A 17,458-nucleotide genomic window follows, 5' to 3' on the forward strand; every position below is an offset into this window, starting at 1 on the left:
GCACGAGTTGAGTACGTAAGCTGTGCAAAAACCAATTACTGTATACTTTTTGTTTGACATGCTTTTGTTTATTCGTACCTGATTTCTTTTTTTTTTTAATTTCCGAAATTCTTTACTTAATGTGTGTTCAGAGCACAACCTCTCACCTCTGCTTATCGATGCCCTTCTGCGTGCCAGTGGACTGCTTTGCGGTCTGCTACTACGTTGTCTGGGTTAGATGGAAGAACTCTTAGCACCTCAGGAACCCACTCCGTGTTTGCGTGATCGTTTACATACGTTTTATTGGTGCCCGCAAGTTGCTAAAAGCTAGCTTTCAAAGTGGAGGGATTGTGGATCACTGAGCCGGCCTCTGGCATCTTCCTGATGATTGACTCGCTGTATGGCCAGGCAGTGTTGTTTGTGTGTACATGCGGCGAACGAGCTGCCATTGCATTTAGGAAGTGGTGCATGGCTTTTGGTCAAACCCGCTCTTTGTGGAAATAAAGAGTGATGTTTGGTTTCCTGATATTAGTGTATCGTATGTGGTAGGGGTTCCAGCAATATTGATATTGATTTGTGCTTGTCGCAGAAAATTATTTTACTGGTTTAAATTTTTTTTTTTTTATTGAAAGTAAACAGACCTACAAAAAAAAACAATCCAAACTTCACGAGGCAAAAACACAGTAGTACATCATCGTGAGGCCATGTGGGCAGAACTCCAAAAGTACAGAAATACATTGCTATCAACCAAAACGGGGATAGGGGCGGACAAGGAAACATACAGAATCAACGGCAGTGAGCGAAGGGTGAATGTCAATTAGGGGGTCGAGGACGCATCAATGGTGACCTCCTGTGGAGGGGTACAGATGTTACCACGATAGGCATTCCACTGGGACCAGATTCTACCCCACTTCTTGGGCCGTCCCCGGGAAAGGTACACAGTCTTCTCCCGGAACATGCACCAGTCCATGTTTTCCTTCCACTTGGAAAGGGTGGGCGACCTATGTGAACCCCAGAGCTGGGTAATGTCCCTTTTAGCGACCATGTTTCCAAGGGTCGCCCATACAATCTGAGCTGGGCTGTAGTCATTGGGCTCCCACACATTCAACAAACAGCGCCTGGCCTCGGGCAGCAGGGACACTCCCGTGACACCTTCCATTACAGTATGCACTCGGGACCAGAACGCAACCATCTCCGGGCATTCCCACAAAATATGGAGAAAGGTACCAGACATACCACAGCCACGCTTGCATAGCCCATCCAGAGAAAAACCCATTCAAACCAGACAAGGCCCAGTGACATGCACTCGGTGAAGTATTTTAAACTGAACGAACCGCAAACGAGCAGGAATGGCGACCTCTTTAGGCAAGGACAGGGAGCCTGCCAGTCCTCATCGTCCAATTCCAGGCCGTCAGCACACCACGAGGCCCTGAGCGAACCAACAAGTCAGCTCTGTTGTTGATGAGTTTTTTATAAATCAGTGAAATAGTGCTGTCAGGCACGTGGCCATCCAAAATGCGGTCCTCCAGAGGGGAAGACTCAGGAATATCATCGCCTGCAGTAAAGACAGACAACAGAGCATGACGGACCTGGGCATACCGAAAGAATTCATTATCACCAAGCTCATACTCCACTCGTAACGCGTCAAAGGGCTTGACAGTACCCTTCGACCACAAATCGCCCACTCTGCTGATACCAATCATATCCCACTTATCAAATCCCTTCGATCTCCACAGGCAGCCCAAATATTCCGAGTCATACAAGGGGGTGGCCCGAGTGAACCTACCACTCCAACCCAGTGCCGCATTCGCATCACGCCATACTCTCACTGCAATCTTAGTGGGACCGGTCAGTGTTTCAGGGAGTCTCCCAGAGTACAAGGCTCTGTTGAAGGTCCCCCCTGGCAGAATAAATGTATCCATGGAGAACGCCGGGGCAGGGCCTGGTGCGTAAGTTGCATGATTAATGGCACTCAACTGGGACGCCCAATAGTAACGTCGAGGAGGGCTATACCACCATCATACCACGGAAGCGTGAGTTTGGAAAGAGCAATACGGGCACGCCCATCCCAGACCAGCTGTCTCTGTAGGCTTTCCACTGCACGAAAGTAGCCCGAGGCGATCTGGTCAAAGGAGTTCTGAAGTGCGTACAAAAAATGAGGAAGAGACATCATTTTGAAAAGCGCCGCTCTGCCGAGGGGCGACAGAGGCAACTTACGTCAGCGAGCTACATCAAGCGTGAGCCGCTGAAGGGGGGGTAGTAAGTTAAGCTCGTAGCGTTTGGAGGGGTCCAAGGAAACATAAATCCCCAAGTACTTAAAACCGGTCTCCGCCACATGAATCGGAAATCTACGAGGCAGTGGAGGGAGCTCTCCAGCCAAAACGTAGACGCAGGATTTAGCCCAATTAATGACAAGACCGGAATTCTTTCCGAAGGAGGTCAGAACATCAAAAAGTACATTACGGGATTTTTTAGGGGAGGCGAGATAAAGTAGGATGTCGTCCGCGTACAGCGAAACTCGGTCCTCGAAACCAGGAGACCCTCGGATGCCCCGCATAGAAGGCTCCCAACGGAGCCACTCTGCCAAGGGCTCCAAAGCGAGAGCAAAGAGCAAGGGAGAAAGTGGACAGCCCTGCCGGGTACCCCGTCCGAGCGTAAAAACGCAAGACACTCTTCAATTAACGACCACCTGGGCCAGGGGAGTCTCATAAAGGAGTTTCACCCAGGCTACGAAGCCCGGCCCAAACCCGAACTTCGAGAGGGCCGCCCAAAGGTAGGGCCATTCGATAGTGTCGAAGGCCATGGTAGCGTCCAGAGAGGCCAAAATGGCAGTCTCAGTAAGCGTCCCAGCTCTCGCGAGAACTCCGTGGAGTCTACGCAGATTCAACGCAGTGTTGCGATGCGGGATAAAACCGGATTGATCCGGATGGATCAAGTCCCCGATCACAGTTACCAAGTGATTTGCCAGCAGTTTGGCCAAAAATGTGGGTTCGGCGTTAAGTAAAGAAATGGGTCTGTACGAGGTACAACGATCCCGTGGCTTACCCTCTTTAGGAATGACAACAATAGTAGCAAGTCGGTGATCCAAGGGGAGGGAGCCTGACTCCAAAGCCTCAAGGAACATGTCCCTGAGATAGGGCGCCATTTTGTCGGGTCGCAGCTTATACAATTCAATGGGCAGACCATTGGGGCACGTCGCCTTACCCGAACGGAGAGAACGAATAGCCACCGCAACTTCATCTACAGTGAGCGGGGCATCCATGAGATCTCTGTCCGCGTCAGAAAGACGAGGCAAAGCAATAGCCCGCAGCAACAGCCGGGAGTCCTCCTTATCCCTATCACAAACAGAGGTGTACACCGTCTCAAAGTGGTCCGCGAAACACTGAACGATCCCAACTGGGTCCGTGACACACTCACCATCAGGCCGCTCAATCACAGGGACCACACGAATGACCCTCTCTTTCTTGTCCAACCACGCAAGCAATTTACCGGCTTTGTCACCCACATCATACAGTCGTCCCTGCTGCTCCCTATACATCACTTTCGCAGCATCGGTTACCAGAGCCTTGTAGTCGGCTTGTTTCAGAGCAAGGGAGTGCAACTTCTCACCAGAGACGCCCAACAGAAGATCATCCTCCAAAACAGCTATCTCATATTCCAACCGCACAACCTCCACGTTAGCAGCCTTCTTAGCAGCAACAATCAAGGATAGGGACTGACCACGTATAACAGTTTTAAATGCTTCCCATAGCGAAACAGCAGAAGAGACAGACCCCACATTTTCATCAAAATAATGTTCAATAGCTTTCACAAGTTCCGAGCGGGTCTTGGGGTTGCGAAAGTACCACGGATTGATAGGAGCAACCCTTCCCTCATCGCCTGCCCCGACCTCATACCGGAGCCACAGTGGGGAGTGATCAGAAATACCCCTAGGGAGTTGACGGATTTCCCTAATGGAGGAGGATTGGACCGCTGGCATTAAGGAATAGTCCAATCTAGAAAAACTGCTGTGTGCCCCAGAATGGAAGTTGTACTGCAACTGTGTGGGGTGCAGCAGTCTCCAGGCGTCCTCTAGCCCAAAGGTCTCCAGCAAGTCACTCAACCACATTTGTGACCTGGGTAGATCCCTAGGAGGATGGCGATCAGAAGCGCCAGAAACAACCGAATTCAGATCTCCACCCAGAATAAGGAGGTCTTCAGGAAAGTCCAACAGGACTCTACAGAGATCAGCGTAAGTTAAGGCTTGCAGACCCGGGGGGACATAGACTGAAAGTATGGATAACGCCCTACCCTCCCATCTACCAGAGAGCACCGCATAGCACCCCCTGTCATCGAGTTTCACCTCGTCAATCGCAAATGGGAGAGAAGACCGAAGAAGAATACCAGCCCCCCTGGACCCAGAAGTAAACCCAGCGTGTGCCACCAACCGGTAACCACGCCTGTTCATAGCCTGACATGCATTGCCTATTAAGTGTGTCTCCTGTAGGAGTACAATATCGGGAGAATGAAGCCTAAGGAACCGCAAAACAATACTACGCTTAATTCTGTCCCCTAATCCATTGACATTCCAGGATAACAGTCTCAACTCGCCACCCCCCATCCCCGAGAAGCAGATGGAGCAGGCCCCACACAGAACCCCACGATCGGTGCAAAGAAAGCAAACAATACGGTGCCTCGTGAAAGAACAAAAACACACACACACACCCCCACCTCCCCCCAACATGAACATGGTACTCCCCTCCCCCCCCCCCACCCCCACCCTGCACCCCTGCGTACGACTAATAAGCCACCCCAACTTGCAGTGTGCCTGTTGCCCCATTACTAAACTAAGCTACGCAAAGAACCCAGGAGGAGGAAGAGTCCCCGTTCACCCCCCGCCACCCCCGGGCTAATGCAGGCCTAACAAAGACCCAAGTCAAGACTCAACTGAAACAGCAAAAAAGTGCAGACGCCAGGGTCCACAGGTACAGTCCTCACTCCGGCGGGACCCCGCCGGCGCCCCCGGGGTGCCCAGCACGCTCATCTCTTCGAGGCAGGGAATCAAGCCAGTCACTAACATTTTCAGGGCGGTAAAAAAAGAAAGCACGGTCCCGATACTCAATCCGGAGTCTAGTAGGAAACAACAAGGCGTATTTGAGACCCAAGTCCCGCAATCGTTTCTTTACTCCCTGAAAGCCAAGTCTTTGTTTTTGGACGAGTGGAGAAAAGTCAGGATAAAAAGAAACGGAAGCATTCTCAAAGTTAATTGGACCCTTGTCTCGTGAGGCCTGAAGAACTGCATCCCGGTCTCGGAAATGAAACAACCTGGCAATAATGGGCCTCGGAGGGACACCCGGCTTAGCCTTTCCGCCTGGGACAGGATGGGCGCGCTCAACCGCAAAGAATTTGTTGAGGCCAGCGGGAGAAAGATAGTTGGTGATCAAGTCCTCCACCAAGAGGTCGACACCCAGGATCTCGGGATTCTCCGGGACACCAATAAGGCGCAAGTTGTTGCGGCGGGCCCTGTTCTCGTAGTCCTCGAGACGACGAGCCATCAGGTCGTGGGAAGAACGCAGATTGCAGATTGTCGATCTCAGTCTGGGCCTCCGCTACATCCGCGGTGAGACTAGATGTTTTCAAGCCCAGGGATTCGACCCTCTCATTAGTCTTCGCTAGGTCTGCTCTAATCAGTGTAACGTCAACGGCCACCGTGTCGATCTTAGAGACCAGGGCATCGTACTGCTGTCCCATAGTGGCGTGCATGTTGGCAGTGGAGGTCATAACGTCCTGCAAGGATGGGTCCGTAGACACCGAAGAGACGGCCTTAGGAGTTTCCGAAGCACGGCCCGCAGCCCCAGGCGATCCCTTTGCCTGCGAGTAGTGATCCATAATGTTCGTCTGGGTTTGGCCACCACGGAGAGGTGTCTTGGTCTTGCGCTTCTCAAGCGGTGGTCCGGAGGCCATATTGGAACCCGCGACCTGGTGAAAATGGCCGGTCGTGAAGCGCCCAGGCAGTCAAACAAGACCAAAGCAGATGATAGTAGGCACAAAAAAGGGCCAGGCTGCGGGCAATCCGTCAGGCCAGTACCGAACAGCAGGGGGGACAACAGGCCAAAGATGAATCAAGGCTGAGCCTCCGCCGACAAGAGCCGTGAGCCGAAAACGAAACCGAAAGTTAGGAGGGGCCGACCAGAGGGGACCCCTCCCGCCGCTGTTGATCAACTACTCCACGGCTTGCCAAGCAACCGAGCCCCCGGTCTGCCCCGGGGAGGGCCGCAGAAAGCAAAGACGAAGCAAAAGCGGACCCCAGCGTCCAAATTCAATTTTTCAAAGGGCACTGAGATCAGCAAGGATGTATGATCAAAAGCCCGTCTTCGAAATCAGGATGTATTCAGGATATCCGTGAAGGGCAGCACGAGTCCGGGGAGCTCTGTGCTCACGCGACCATCTTGGATGCCCGCGAAGCTCCTCCTATTTTACTGTTTTTGAATCAGTTGATTGCTCAATCCTTTGAGGATGAGCACAGCAAAATAGTTCGAATTTTTGCCAGTTCTCCCCATTTTTTAAGTTTCAATTCATTGCGTGCAGTACAGAACCGAGTCATAGTATCAATAATATAGAACAAGCATTAGCATAGCCAATACGTCTCTTCTTGGGAACCGTATAAGTTCCTAATAACAAGCAGATCATTGCCAGTAATAATGAAATCCTGTAACGTTACGTGACATGCTGAGACCAGGATTTTTATAATCAAGTGATTTGAATTTTTCATCAACTTGCAGCAACGTTGCAACCAAGATCAACCAAAGCATAGTTGCTAAGATTTCAGTTTGTGTGACAATTTTATATTAACTCTGCCCTTATGTATGACATTTCAGTGCCTTACGTGTGAGACTTTATCATGAGTGGATGAAGGGAGATTAATGCTGAGGCTCTTTTTACTACATACAAATCCTGACCCAATCAGAGTGACTGCTGACATGATGGCCTGGCGGAAGGGCACCCACAGACCAAAAAGGACTGTTATGTGCACTGCCATCGCACATTCAGCACCGAGCTCAAGGGTGTGCCAGCATCATGAAAGGGGCGCAGCGGCATGTACCTGCAGTCAGTTCATGTTAGGACGCCGTGTAACAGTTTGCGACTTCCCAGGGTCTCAGGGTAGGGGGTGCTTCATGCGCCCGTACAGTGTGAGCCTCCTCAACCTGCCCCGCAGCTTCGCCGATCGCGTGACGATGTTCGTGGCCTTATCGCGGCCTACCGCAGTCCCAGAAGCTGGGCGCTTGCGTGATAGGGTCACCCAGGCTCTGCTGCCTCCTCCCTGCATCGCTAAAATCGAGGGCCGCCATCAGCCTCGCTCCGCCGATTGCTCCGAACGCGGGTCCACTCACCAGCGCTCGTTGGGGACAGCTACCGGCAGCATGGATCACGGGGGCAATGGGGTCCGCTCAAGCCTCGCGGTCCGGAAATAAAGGCTGCAGCGTCCTGCCGAGCCGCCCAGCAGAATCGGACGGCTCCGCTTTTTCTGAACGTGTGCACTGAAACTCGCACCTCGGCCTCACAGATGTAAAAGAAGAATGTCAGTGGCGTGTCCCGACCTTTGTGGCAGCCATCAGACTCGGGTTAGGCAGGATCTCTGAAGGATTAGTAGCGGTGGCCGGCAGAGCAGCTCTACAGCGCTGCCCTCTTGCCGCGCGCCAAGCCACGCCCCCCCAGAGTGTCATACTTCTCTGGACATTCCCGCTCCTTGTCGGTCTACCAGCTACTTCACTGATGATCTAGCGTTCTTTTACAACAGCCTGACCAAACACTTGACCAGTACTACCTATTGGACTATTGGTCACTTTCTCTTAGATCTACATGACCTCCATTAAACCTACTCATTCACTGGGCCAGAGATGCCTACTGATCCACCAGTTTTTTTCTTCAACTGAACTTGACAATCTTTTGGCAATCCTGCTTGCTCATTGAACATTGCTACATTTGAAAGTACCAGTAGTTTCCTAACCTCTGCCTACCATTCCTCCAGCAAGCCTGACACCGCAGTATGCCATGGTTCCATATCTTTTACCTTCTTCGGCTGCCCTTAAGAACAAGCATTGGCATAGCCAATAGGTCTCGCCTTTGGGACCTTATAAGTGTTTAGTTATCCAGCGCAATATTCTTGGTGCAACAACATCAACAAATGCATGGCTAAACACTTCTAAGGTCCCAAAGGTGAGACTTATTGGCTATGCCAACGCTTGTTTTAAATGGAAAAAATTTAAAGTGCAGAAAATGTTTCCTTGTTTTGAAAAAGTTTTCAGAACATTTTTCTGCGCATTAAATTTGTCCCATTAAAAAAAAAAAAAAAAAAAGCAAAATGGTTGTAGTTTGTGTTGTACATGTAACTGTGCCAAAGTTGGCAAAACGTATGTCCCGTGCTGCAGGTACCTACGACACAGGCTCCCAGTCACACATAAATCCCATTCATGCCCTCACATGTTCATACACTTCCAAAAATCCATGCTCTCACTGACTCTCACTGTGCCTCTAATCAAAGTATTTTGTTCAAATCATAGTTTTATACTATATGGACATTAGGCTTCAAGTCAATGAAGCTGGGTGGGGGAATATCTGGAAAAATGCTCAAGAAGTTTAGCCTTCAGTAGCCTACAAAGGTTTTCACTGAACATTGTAGCTCTCACTACAGAAAAGGTTGGAGACCCCTGATGTAGATGTTTCACTGCAATCGCCTGACTGGAAACAGTAGTGTGTCCAGGCTTTTCCCAAAGGCACTAAATACCAATTTTAAGTTTGCACTAAGGAAATATTGTCCACTGTCCCTTCTTTGCTGTAGCATGAATTGTTTGTGGATGGTATCTGAAAGTAAATATTTAGTGTTACCCCTGCAGAGAGTATTGTGCTTGTGCGATGTCAGTAAAACATGGGAATGACTGAATATTAGTTCATTTGAAAGTCTTTGTATTGATTTATGATACATATCTCCTTTGTGATGATGAATAATGAATCTTTGTAGCCATTCAGAATTTGTTTTCGGAACTGCTCACTCACTACATTCCACCCTATTTTGATTAAATCTCAGTACATTGTCTGATATTAAGCATGTTTACTATGTATATTGTTCACGTACTTCACCTAGTTACCCAGTGTTTGCATTCCTATTGTTTATAGAGTTAATCGCCCTTTATAATGTAACGGTAGCCTTGACTATTTAGATTAAAAGCAACAAATATGCATTTATGGTATAGAAAATGAAGATATTCTTCACAAGCCTGAAAAAGTTTACCTTGTTCGACCCAGAAACACTTCAACCTTAATTTTAGCATTCTTTGATAAACCTTTTGATCTGCTGCGCATGATGTTTGGTTTTGTGTTTTTAAGATAAGCTTTTTCACAGTATTTCAGGTGAATGTGTTGTCTATCCTTTAAAGACTGGTTTTAATCTACATTGACTGGAGCTTTGTGTTTTTTCGTCAGGTACCATGAAAGATCATCCACAGCCGCAGCCTGGAATGTTTTCTCGGGTAGCTGGTGGACTCTTCAGCGTTACCAAAGGGGCAGTGGGTGCTACCATTGGCGGTGTAGCCTGGATTGGAGGAAAAAGCTTTGAGGTGACCAAGACTGCTGTGACATCAGTGCCTTCGATGGGCGTGAGCCTTGTTAAAGGAAGTGTTTCTGCAGTTGCTGGTGGCATGTCGGCTGTTGGATCCGCTGTTTCAAGTAAAGTTCCTTTAACAGGAAAAAAGAAAGACAAGTCTGACTGAAAGCTTGTTGGACATATTTGACCTGTTAACAGTCGTACTTGTGGCTTGTAATCTACAAAGATTTGGACTAGAACAAAGCCACACGTTTGAAGACCTGTATCTCTGAAGCCTTGTTCAAGCTGTTGAGTAATTTGCATTCATCATACAAGCACAGGAGAGGCTAATGAGTTAATTGTATGAAGGTACAGTTAATGTAAGTTCAGACTTGAAGTGCAGGTGAAATGTTTTGTTGCAACTCATTTGGTGAAGAATCAGGAGTTGAACTACAGTGCACGGTAAATGTTCATTTGCAGTCCTTCAAGATATTACTCTGACCTTCCGACTCTTTACCCTTGTTCTTCTTTGCAGTAGTACCATGTATATGATGATGTTCAAACTACAATTCTCCATGAATTCTGTCACCATTTGCAAAGGGAAAAACTATGCAATTGTATCATGTGGGTCGTCGTTCCAAGTGTTTCCCTGGCTATATGATGTGTTAAATTTTATTTTGTCTACAGACATGCTGTTGGACTATTTCGCCGAAGTAATAATTTCGCTCAGTTTTACTACATCGTTCTTCTGTTATTGGCCATCAGTTATAGTTGCAGAGTCTTTTTAATCATGGATGCCTTAAATGTGTTACTTTTTTGAGTGATGCTAAGAGCTTTGCTGTACCTATGTCCAAAATTTCAATGTAGTCCTTTAAATAAATGTAAGACTTATTTTTGCTGTATACCGAAGTATGAGAGTGTTGTTCATTTTTCTGTCTCATAGAGCAGCAATCTAGTAAAATGCTGGACAGGTGAGTCTGCTTTCTCCTGCAAATGTGACAGTTCTCATTATGACTTGTAATACTTCATCGGGAATTAGGCCTGTACTTACTGGAGTATTTTTCCACTGCACGGATATCTTATGACTTGCAATAACCGTACTTCCGGAGTGGATTTTAATACTAAGATTATGCTTCTATGGGAGTTGTTCCTCAAATGTACCAAGTAGAATACCACAGATGCCATTAGTTGTTTTCTTGTATAGCAAACATTACCATAGCGTTGCTTGCATCACTTTATAGTATTTGTATAATTTCCAATTTAAGCAGCACATCTTATTTTTTAGTAAGTTGTTCTAGATTTCTTTTGGATGATCGTAAACTAGTACATTATTGAGACCTTTACAGTTTACAACAGAAATGTGTTGTGTGATGCTGAACATAAGTTGACTCAGCAGACATAATTATAGTTTTTAAGTCCCTTTGAAAGCTTAGCCAATTGATGTGTATCAGAAAGTGTGCATGAAGAACAAGCGGGCAGTTATTAGTGAAGAGGCGATTGAGGCAGCGGATTACTTCTTTTACTACTTTTGCAGGTTTGCAACATCAGACTTTTCTTGTGGGCATGTAGTCTGTAAGTAGTTGCTCTGGTATGGTAACCCCTTTTGTCCTTAAACGTATGTTACTGAAGTGTGTGCAGACATCGTGCTCTTCACATTGAATTTGAGTACGCACTTGGGGACACGTATGCAGTTGTTTTGGTCTCTAATAAAAGGCTTATAACGTAGCATTGGCAACATAAGCTTTTCCACTTATACACATTCATGTCCTTAAAATAAGTGCTTGTGTTTGACTGTTGTGATGGAACACCTAGTTATGAGCTCATATATTGGGCTCATTTCGATGTATTTTAGATTTTTTTCCACTTTTTGTGCACACATACAATGTTCTTTTTTCAGTATTTAAAATCTTTTTTTCTTGATAGAAAATATGTGTACTACATTTGATACTGCTATGTGGGCTCAAAAGATTACTGTATATATTTTTAGTCGTGTTCAATTTGACAGGCATACCAAAGCATTACCAGTATCAGTCTGTAATTTTCAATAAATTCTCTCCTGCCTCCCCAAATCGTCGATATTGTGTTTTCAGTTCTGCGCCTCTGTGTTTGCTTCAACCTGTGAGCACACACAATGAATTTCATAGGGGCAATGTTGGAAAATTAATACTTAATATGTATATATATGTATATATATGTGTGTATATATATATATATATATGTGTATGTATGTGTATATATATATATATATATATATATATATATATATATATATATATATATATATATATATATATATTCCATTTTGACTTACCCTTTCATGAGATTCTGGTTGAGCATGCTGTAGCCCTGAATAAATGGTGCGCATGCCTAACCTAACAGAGCAATGCAATCCACTCCCTCCTGAATAGATTCACTAAATCATTAAGCAGTAAAAACCTTGGTCGTCTTCATGGCGTCCTTGTTGAGTGTGTCAAGTGCCTTGTCGTTGGGGGAAACATTGACAAACTGTGTCCAAAATGCCACACAAACACTAGCCCCTAAGTATGTCGAGTGAAACCCTACACAAGTTAGTTTGAAATGATTATTTTGCTATAAAAAAAGGGCCTAGCTAGGTCCTCTGGAACCTTCAGAGCCGGAGCCAGAAAAGAACAGAATTAACTGACACTAGCGTATTATGGAAAACTGGTGGTGCTGCCTCCATGAAAGGGTAGGGTCTCTGCTTTTGAAAGCTGCAAGCTAGCTAATTACTTGAGTGTTTTTAATTTTGGAAATAAAACTTGCCTGTTTTAGCCTACAGATATAACTCAGAAATAGTCTTTTCAAATAGGTGTGTTTTATATATTATGTAACACAATGTGCGAGTGTGCAAGTTATGTATATACTGAAAAATACATTCACACGTTGGTGGAACAATTAAGTGCTTAGAACTTCAATAAGGATTCCAAGGAAGGTGAACTAGAATTACAGGGAAGTAGATGATCGTTCAAACATGTTTGGGGGACGCACAGCAGTAAATAATGGGGTATTAAATATAGCCTTTATCGAAACCAGCTATTAAAAAAAAAAAAGTATTCATGTGAAAAAAAACTGGTTTAAAAATATTGTATTGTTTTTGATAATATATGTCCTCCATGATCTTTCTCGCTGTCATGCACAGAACTGCTTAGTTGTTTAACCCAGAAATTAACAGGTGATAATGCTAAATTTTACTCCTTGCCTTCCCTACTAATTACAACTCAGATGGTCTTTTTATAGCCTACGAAAAGTGTTTGAGGGGAATAAAACAATTCAAGGTCACACTTTCAATTCTGTCATTTCTGTTAAAGGACCACAGACTCCGACTTTACGTTTTGTGGATTTATTATAGGGCCAAAAATAATTAAATATAAACACACCTCAATATCAGAGTATACAGATACATAAAGATCAATACCTAACCGAATCTACGATTATAATTCATTCGACACAGAAGGCATAAAATGATGAACTGATGATATAAGCTGAGTCCAATTCTCTTTTCGTTTGAGGAAAAAAAACAGATTATCTTTCCCTACTCTAGATGAGTCCTACCTATTTTCCCATCATCCTATCACAAAGGTATGCACAGCACGTGTTGACTTCCTAAGAAGTACTCCTGTCAAAATGGGTCTGATAGCGTAAAGCTATGGATCTCGCTCTAAGATGCTCCTTCTCCACCGAAATAAGTAGAAGTCACCCAAATCTGTCCCTGCACATTATACAAAAAGACAATGTTCAACCCACCATACGTCACATGATAAACTTTTCCATTTACACCATCTTTCAGTAAGATTCCACAGAAGCTTTAATTAATTCGACTCTTCTTCCAGTGGCCTTGGTTCCCAGATAGGCCGGATGCGGAAGGCGACCTTCCTTCTCGCTTTTCAAACTTCTTCAGAGACATTCCGGATATCTCCTTAAATCTAACAATAACGCGGTCGAATTCCTGCACCTGCAGTAGGATGAGAACATACTGTCTTCGAACACAAAAAGGATTAATTTAATTACAATTCTTCAGCAATCCAGGAGAAGCAAAACTCAAAACAACTTGCAGTTTGGGTCTACAATGCAGGCAACTTAAGCTAGTCACAAATTACATTGCACAAGTAATATTTCATCATGTAAAGTATACATTATTAGAATTATAGATTTCCTTTAATACATACAAAGTCTTACTTAAATGTGTACTCTACCTTTCAATGCTAATATAGCTTGAATAAATGCATCTTAATAATCCTGAAACACTGCAAACGACAAAAATACATGTAAGTGCGTTTAAACCATGAGTATAGTGCAACCATGCAATATAGAGTGCTGTAAAAATAACCTTTCTGGATTGAAGATGTGATTTACTGACTAAGTCACTGATGTTGAAGCCCGATTCATTAATCGTAGCTTTGGCACATGACCAAAAGTATAATCTGGGTATCTGTCTGTTCCTTATATTGTTAATAGCTAGTTTCTTCTGGGGCTATTTCTACAGTATATAAAAAATGCCTTGAAGGAATAAACTGGTGTGAATCAACAGATTTAGGTCCGCACATGCCCTGTTTTGTTCTTTAGTATAGTCCCTGATCAGTTCAGTGTGCATTGTGTTGCTCAGTAATCGACCTCACCAGCTTCCAATCCGTTATTTAGACGTTTTATTTTAAACATTATTACCCTTTGGCATTAACCATATAGTAAATCTTACTTTCATATAAATGGGTTTACCTTACTTGCATTAATTCCTTGACTTTGAGTTATGTCCACGTTATAAGTAGCTAGTACTGAAGATCTATCTAACCCAGAAGTTTAGCTAAGAAAAGCTTTATCCTACCAATCTGATCTAAAGTTAATATAGGTTTTGTTGGACAACTTAAAAAATGAGTTTATTTCGATAACACATCAGAGGTCGCTTTTTGATATGTCATTTTTGGCACAATTTTTTTTTATCAACATCTATCTTTACATTTCTCTTGTAATTATTTCCAAGATTAGGAAATGTTTTTATGTTAGAGCACTAGAGCACCTGCTTTGAAGAAAAGATGTAAAATCAGCTCTGTGCACCCACCAGAGACGAAGTTGATGTCTCTTATGATGACCTTGTTAACGTTGACAATAAATCCACAATATTAAAAACATGTTTACCAACTTTAGATATTATCTTTCATGACTGGGTTCAGAAGCATTGTCCTAAAATAATTAAAATAATTTCTTCAAAGAAACTTAACTGGACATATTTTTCAAAAGGCAGCAGAAGTCTATGTAGTGATGAATTCACACAAATGAAGAAAATTTGACCAATAGGAAAAGAAATGCCAGAAAACGTGATTCAGCCATCAGTTCAGGCCACGTGGATGGCTTTGGGAGAAGTGTTTGTTTTCATTTAGTTTTAACTTTTGTATTTTAGGTGATGGCCAACGCACCATTTAAGTGTTGTTTGCAGTATACTTGTTGTTCCCTGCATAGTGTGTGTGATATTAATTTGTAATTCTGTCTGCATCCGAACAATACTCTGTTTAAACTCTTTCTCTGATTGATATTTCTACCTGCACATTTCTCTCCTGTTGTGACTTAATTGTAACCATAAAGTCACCCACATTGGAGATCAGAGTTAGTTCACTCTTTTCTGTGGTCTATGGCACAGGTCAGAAGCTTTCCTCATTTAAAAATACAAATTCTTGCCAGAGAAAATCTCTCCTAATAGGTGCAGTGATTAGAGATGTTGCACCTTAAAAAGATAGTGTGTAAGCAGTCCCCAAGCACCACAAGCGATGTTTGCTTGTGGTGCTGTGTTTTTTTTTTGGGGCTTTTAGAATTAAATCGTTTTTTATTGGCAGAACACATGGTAAGAAAAGACAGTGCGCCATTGCCTACAACCCAATGGGCCTGTGATTTCGTGATCCGAATAGTAGGTGAGAGCCCTGTAATCATGAATCGGCTGAACAGGTAAATAACACAGCATGTCGCCTACAACCCAACCTGGGCTGGCCGTGTTCAACATTTGGAGTAAGAAGAAAACTTCTTAGTGTAGGAATAGGACATAAGCAGAATCTAGAACACCTCCCATGTTTGTACGACAGAGCAATAAGGACCCACCAAGGCACGTTTGAAGCTAGAGACATTCCGGGTATCTCCTTAAATCGAAGAATAACAGTCTTAATTCCTGCACCTGCAGTAGGATGAGAACATACTGTCTTCGAACACAAAAAGGATTCATTTAATTACAATTCTTGAGCAATCAAGGAGAAGCGAAACACAAAACAACTTGCTCAGACCTACACAAATGGACATATATGAAGGGTACCAGTGCCCTGGGGAAAAAACAAGTACATTGGGAGTCGCCCCTTCTAACCTACTTCCTGGCTCTCCGGGATCAGCTTCAAAAGCCGTAGGTAGGCAGGGCATGTTAGTTCCCGGCACTGCGAGGATAAGATGGTAATGAAAGGAGCCAAGACTTTAGGATATTCAGATTTGTCCCTAAGCAAGGCCATAGACAAGCGCTCCATACCTAAGAGGGTCCACAATTGGGGCAGCCATTGAGAATGATCTGGGGTCCTGTTGGTCTTCCAGCCTGCCAATATAACCCGATGCGCGGCATTCAGAGCCAAGGCGATCTGCTTGCCTCTGATTGAGCGCAGCAGAAAGGTCAAAGCGTTGGGGAGTCCTAGGATAGTGTAGCTGGAGTCCTAGGATAGTGTAGCTGGGAAATCTCAGGATAGTAGTATCGAAGGCTCTGTCAATGTCATCAAGGATTTTGTCCCAGTATCTTGTAAGCTTTGGGCAGTTCCACATCAAGTGGAGGAGGGTTCCTGGACTTCCACAGCCACGCCAACAGAGTCCGTTATTCAGAGAGCTCCATTTAGTTAACCGCTCCAGGGTATGGTACCAGTAGGATACAATTTTAAATATGGTCTCTGTTTGGCCCACAGAGTGTGCAAAAACGATGTGCCCTATAAAAGATCTCCACCCACTCTACCTGACAGAGTACCACCTATTTCTGCCTCCCACCGTCTGTCCCGCAATGCAAGCCCCTTTCGCGTCTAATGTGAGGAAGGTGTAGAGCTTGGAGCACAGCCTGTGGTCGTCCTTTTTCAGAAGACGCCACTTCTCAAATGGAGGTACAAAAGGGGGTGGTGATGGACGGAGCATCTGAGCCAATCAAACACTTACACCCAGTCATAGATCTGGGTTGGATCCATCACCGTTCTTTAGCCCACACGGACACCCCAGTTCAGACATGGCCATATGTACATCAGTCTTACCCTGTGCCTTATGCGAACAGTCCAGCCCGAACTTCCCTGGACCTGAAACAAGCTTCCGAGGACCGGTTTCTGGCATTACAGCCGTCTTCAGCCCGGCTTGCTTGAATCCAGTGGCAAAGTGAGCAAGGGACTCACGTCTGAGCATACCCTGCCACACTTATGGCGGCCAAAGCGGTACAAAAGGGTCTCGAATGAAAGCATCAGTCTGCTGACCAGGGGACACACAAGGGAACTTGACGTCCAGTGCAGCAGTTGCTTGTGAAGAAAAATGTCTGAGCCCGCAAGGTCATAATCTTCTCGAAGCTCCTTAAAGGGAATATGACCCCTCAGGTCGAACAGTTGTCCCAGCCGCTTACATCCGCCCTCCAACCAGCGCGCGCCTACGCCTTTGCCCATCCCAGGGGGGAACTCTGGGTTGGAGAAAATTGGAGACATGGGAGAGGGGAAAGTGGTATGGTTTACGTGTTTAACCACCTTATCCCATGCTAAAATGGTAGGGTGGGGACTGGTGAGGAGTAGAGTCCCCAAGAGCACGGCAGACCTCCCTGCAAATATGCCGACCAGCCACTGTCTGGTCCATTAACACCCAGTGCTTTTCCGTCATGGGACAGTTCCATTCTATGAGGTAGCGCAGCAGCGAGGCCTGGTAGTAGCG

General features: G+C 45.2%; 1 protein-coding gene across 1 annotated transcript in view; it reads left to right on the plus strand.

Annotated features, from left to right (window-relative positions):
- Positions 1-11,609, plus strand: part of TMEM263 (transmembrane protein 263) — a 110,432-nt gene extending 98,823 nt beyond the window's left edge. Inside the window, exon 3 of the mRNA XM_078673930.1 lies at positions 9,439-11,609. Within this exon, the coding sequence (XP_078530056.1) occupies positions 9,439-9,725 (287 nt within the window). The 3' untranslated portion in view covers positions 9,726-11,609. The remainder of the gene's footprint in view (positions 1-9,438) is intronic.
- Positions 11,610-17,458: the final 5,849 nt, after the last annotated feature.

The sequence above is a fragment of the Lissotriton helveticus genome, chromosome 1_1, assembly GCF_964261635.1.
Source record: "Lissotriton helveticus chromosome 1_1, aLisHel1.1, whole genome shotgun sequence".
In the NCBI taxonomy this organism is placed as follows: Eukaryota; Metazoa; Chordata; class Amphibia; order Caudata; family Salamandridae; genus Lissotriton; species Lissotriton helveticus.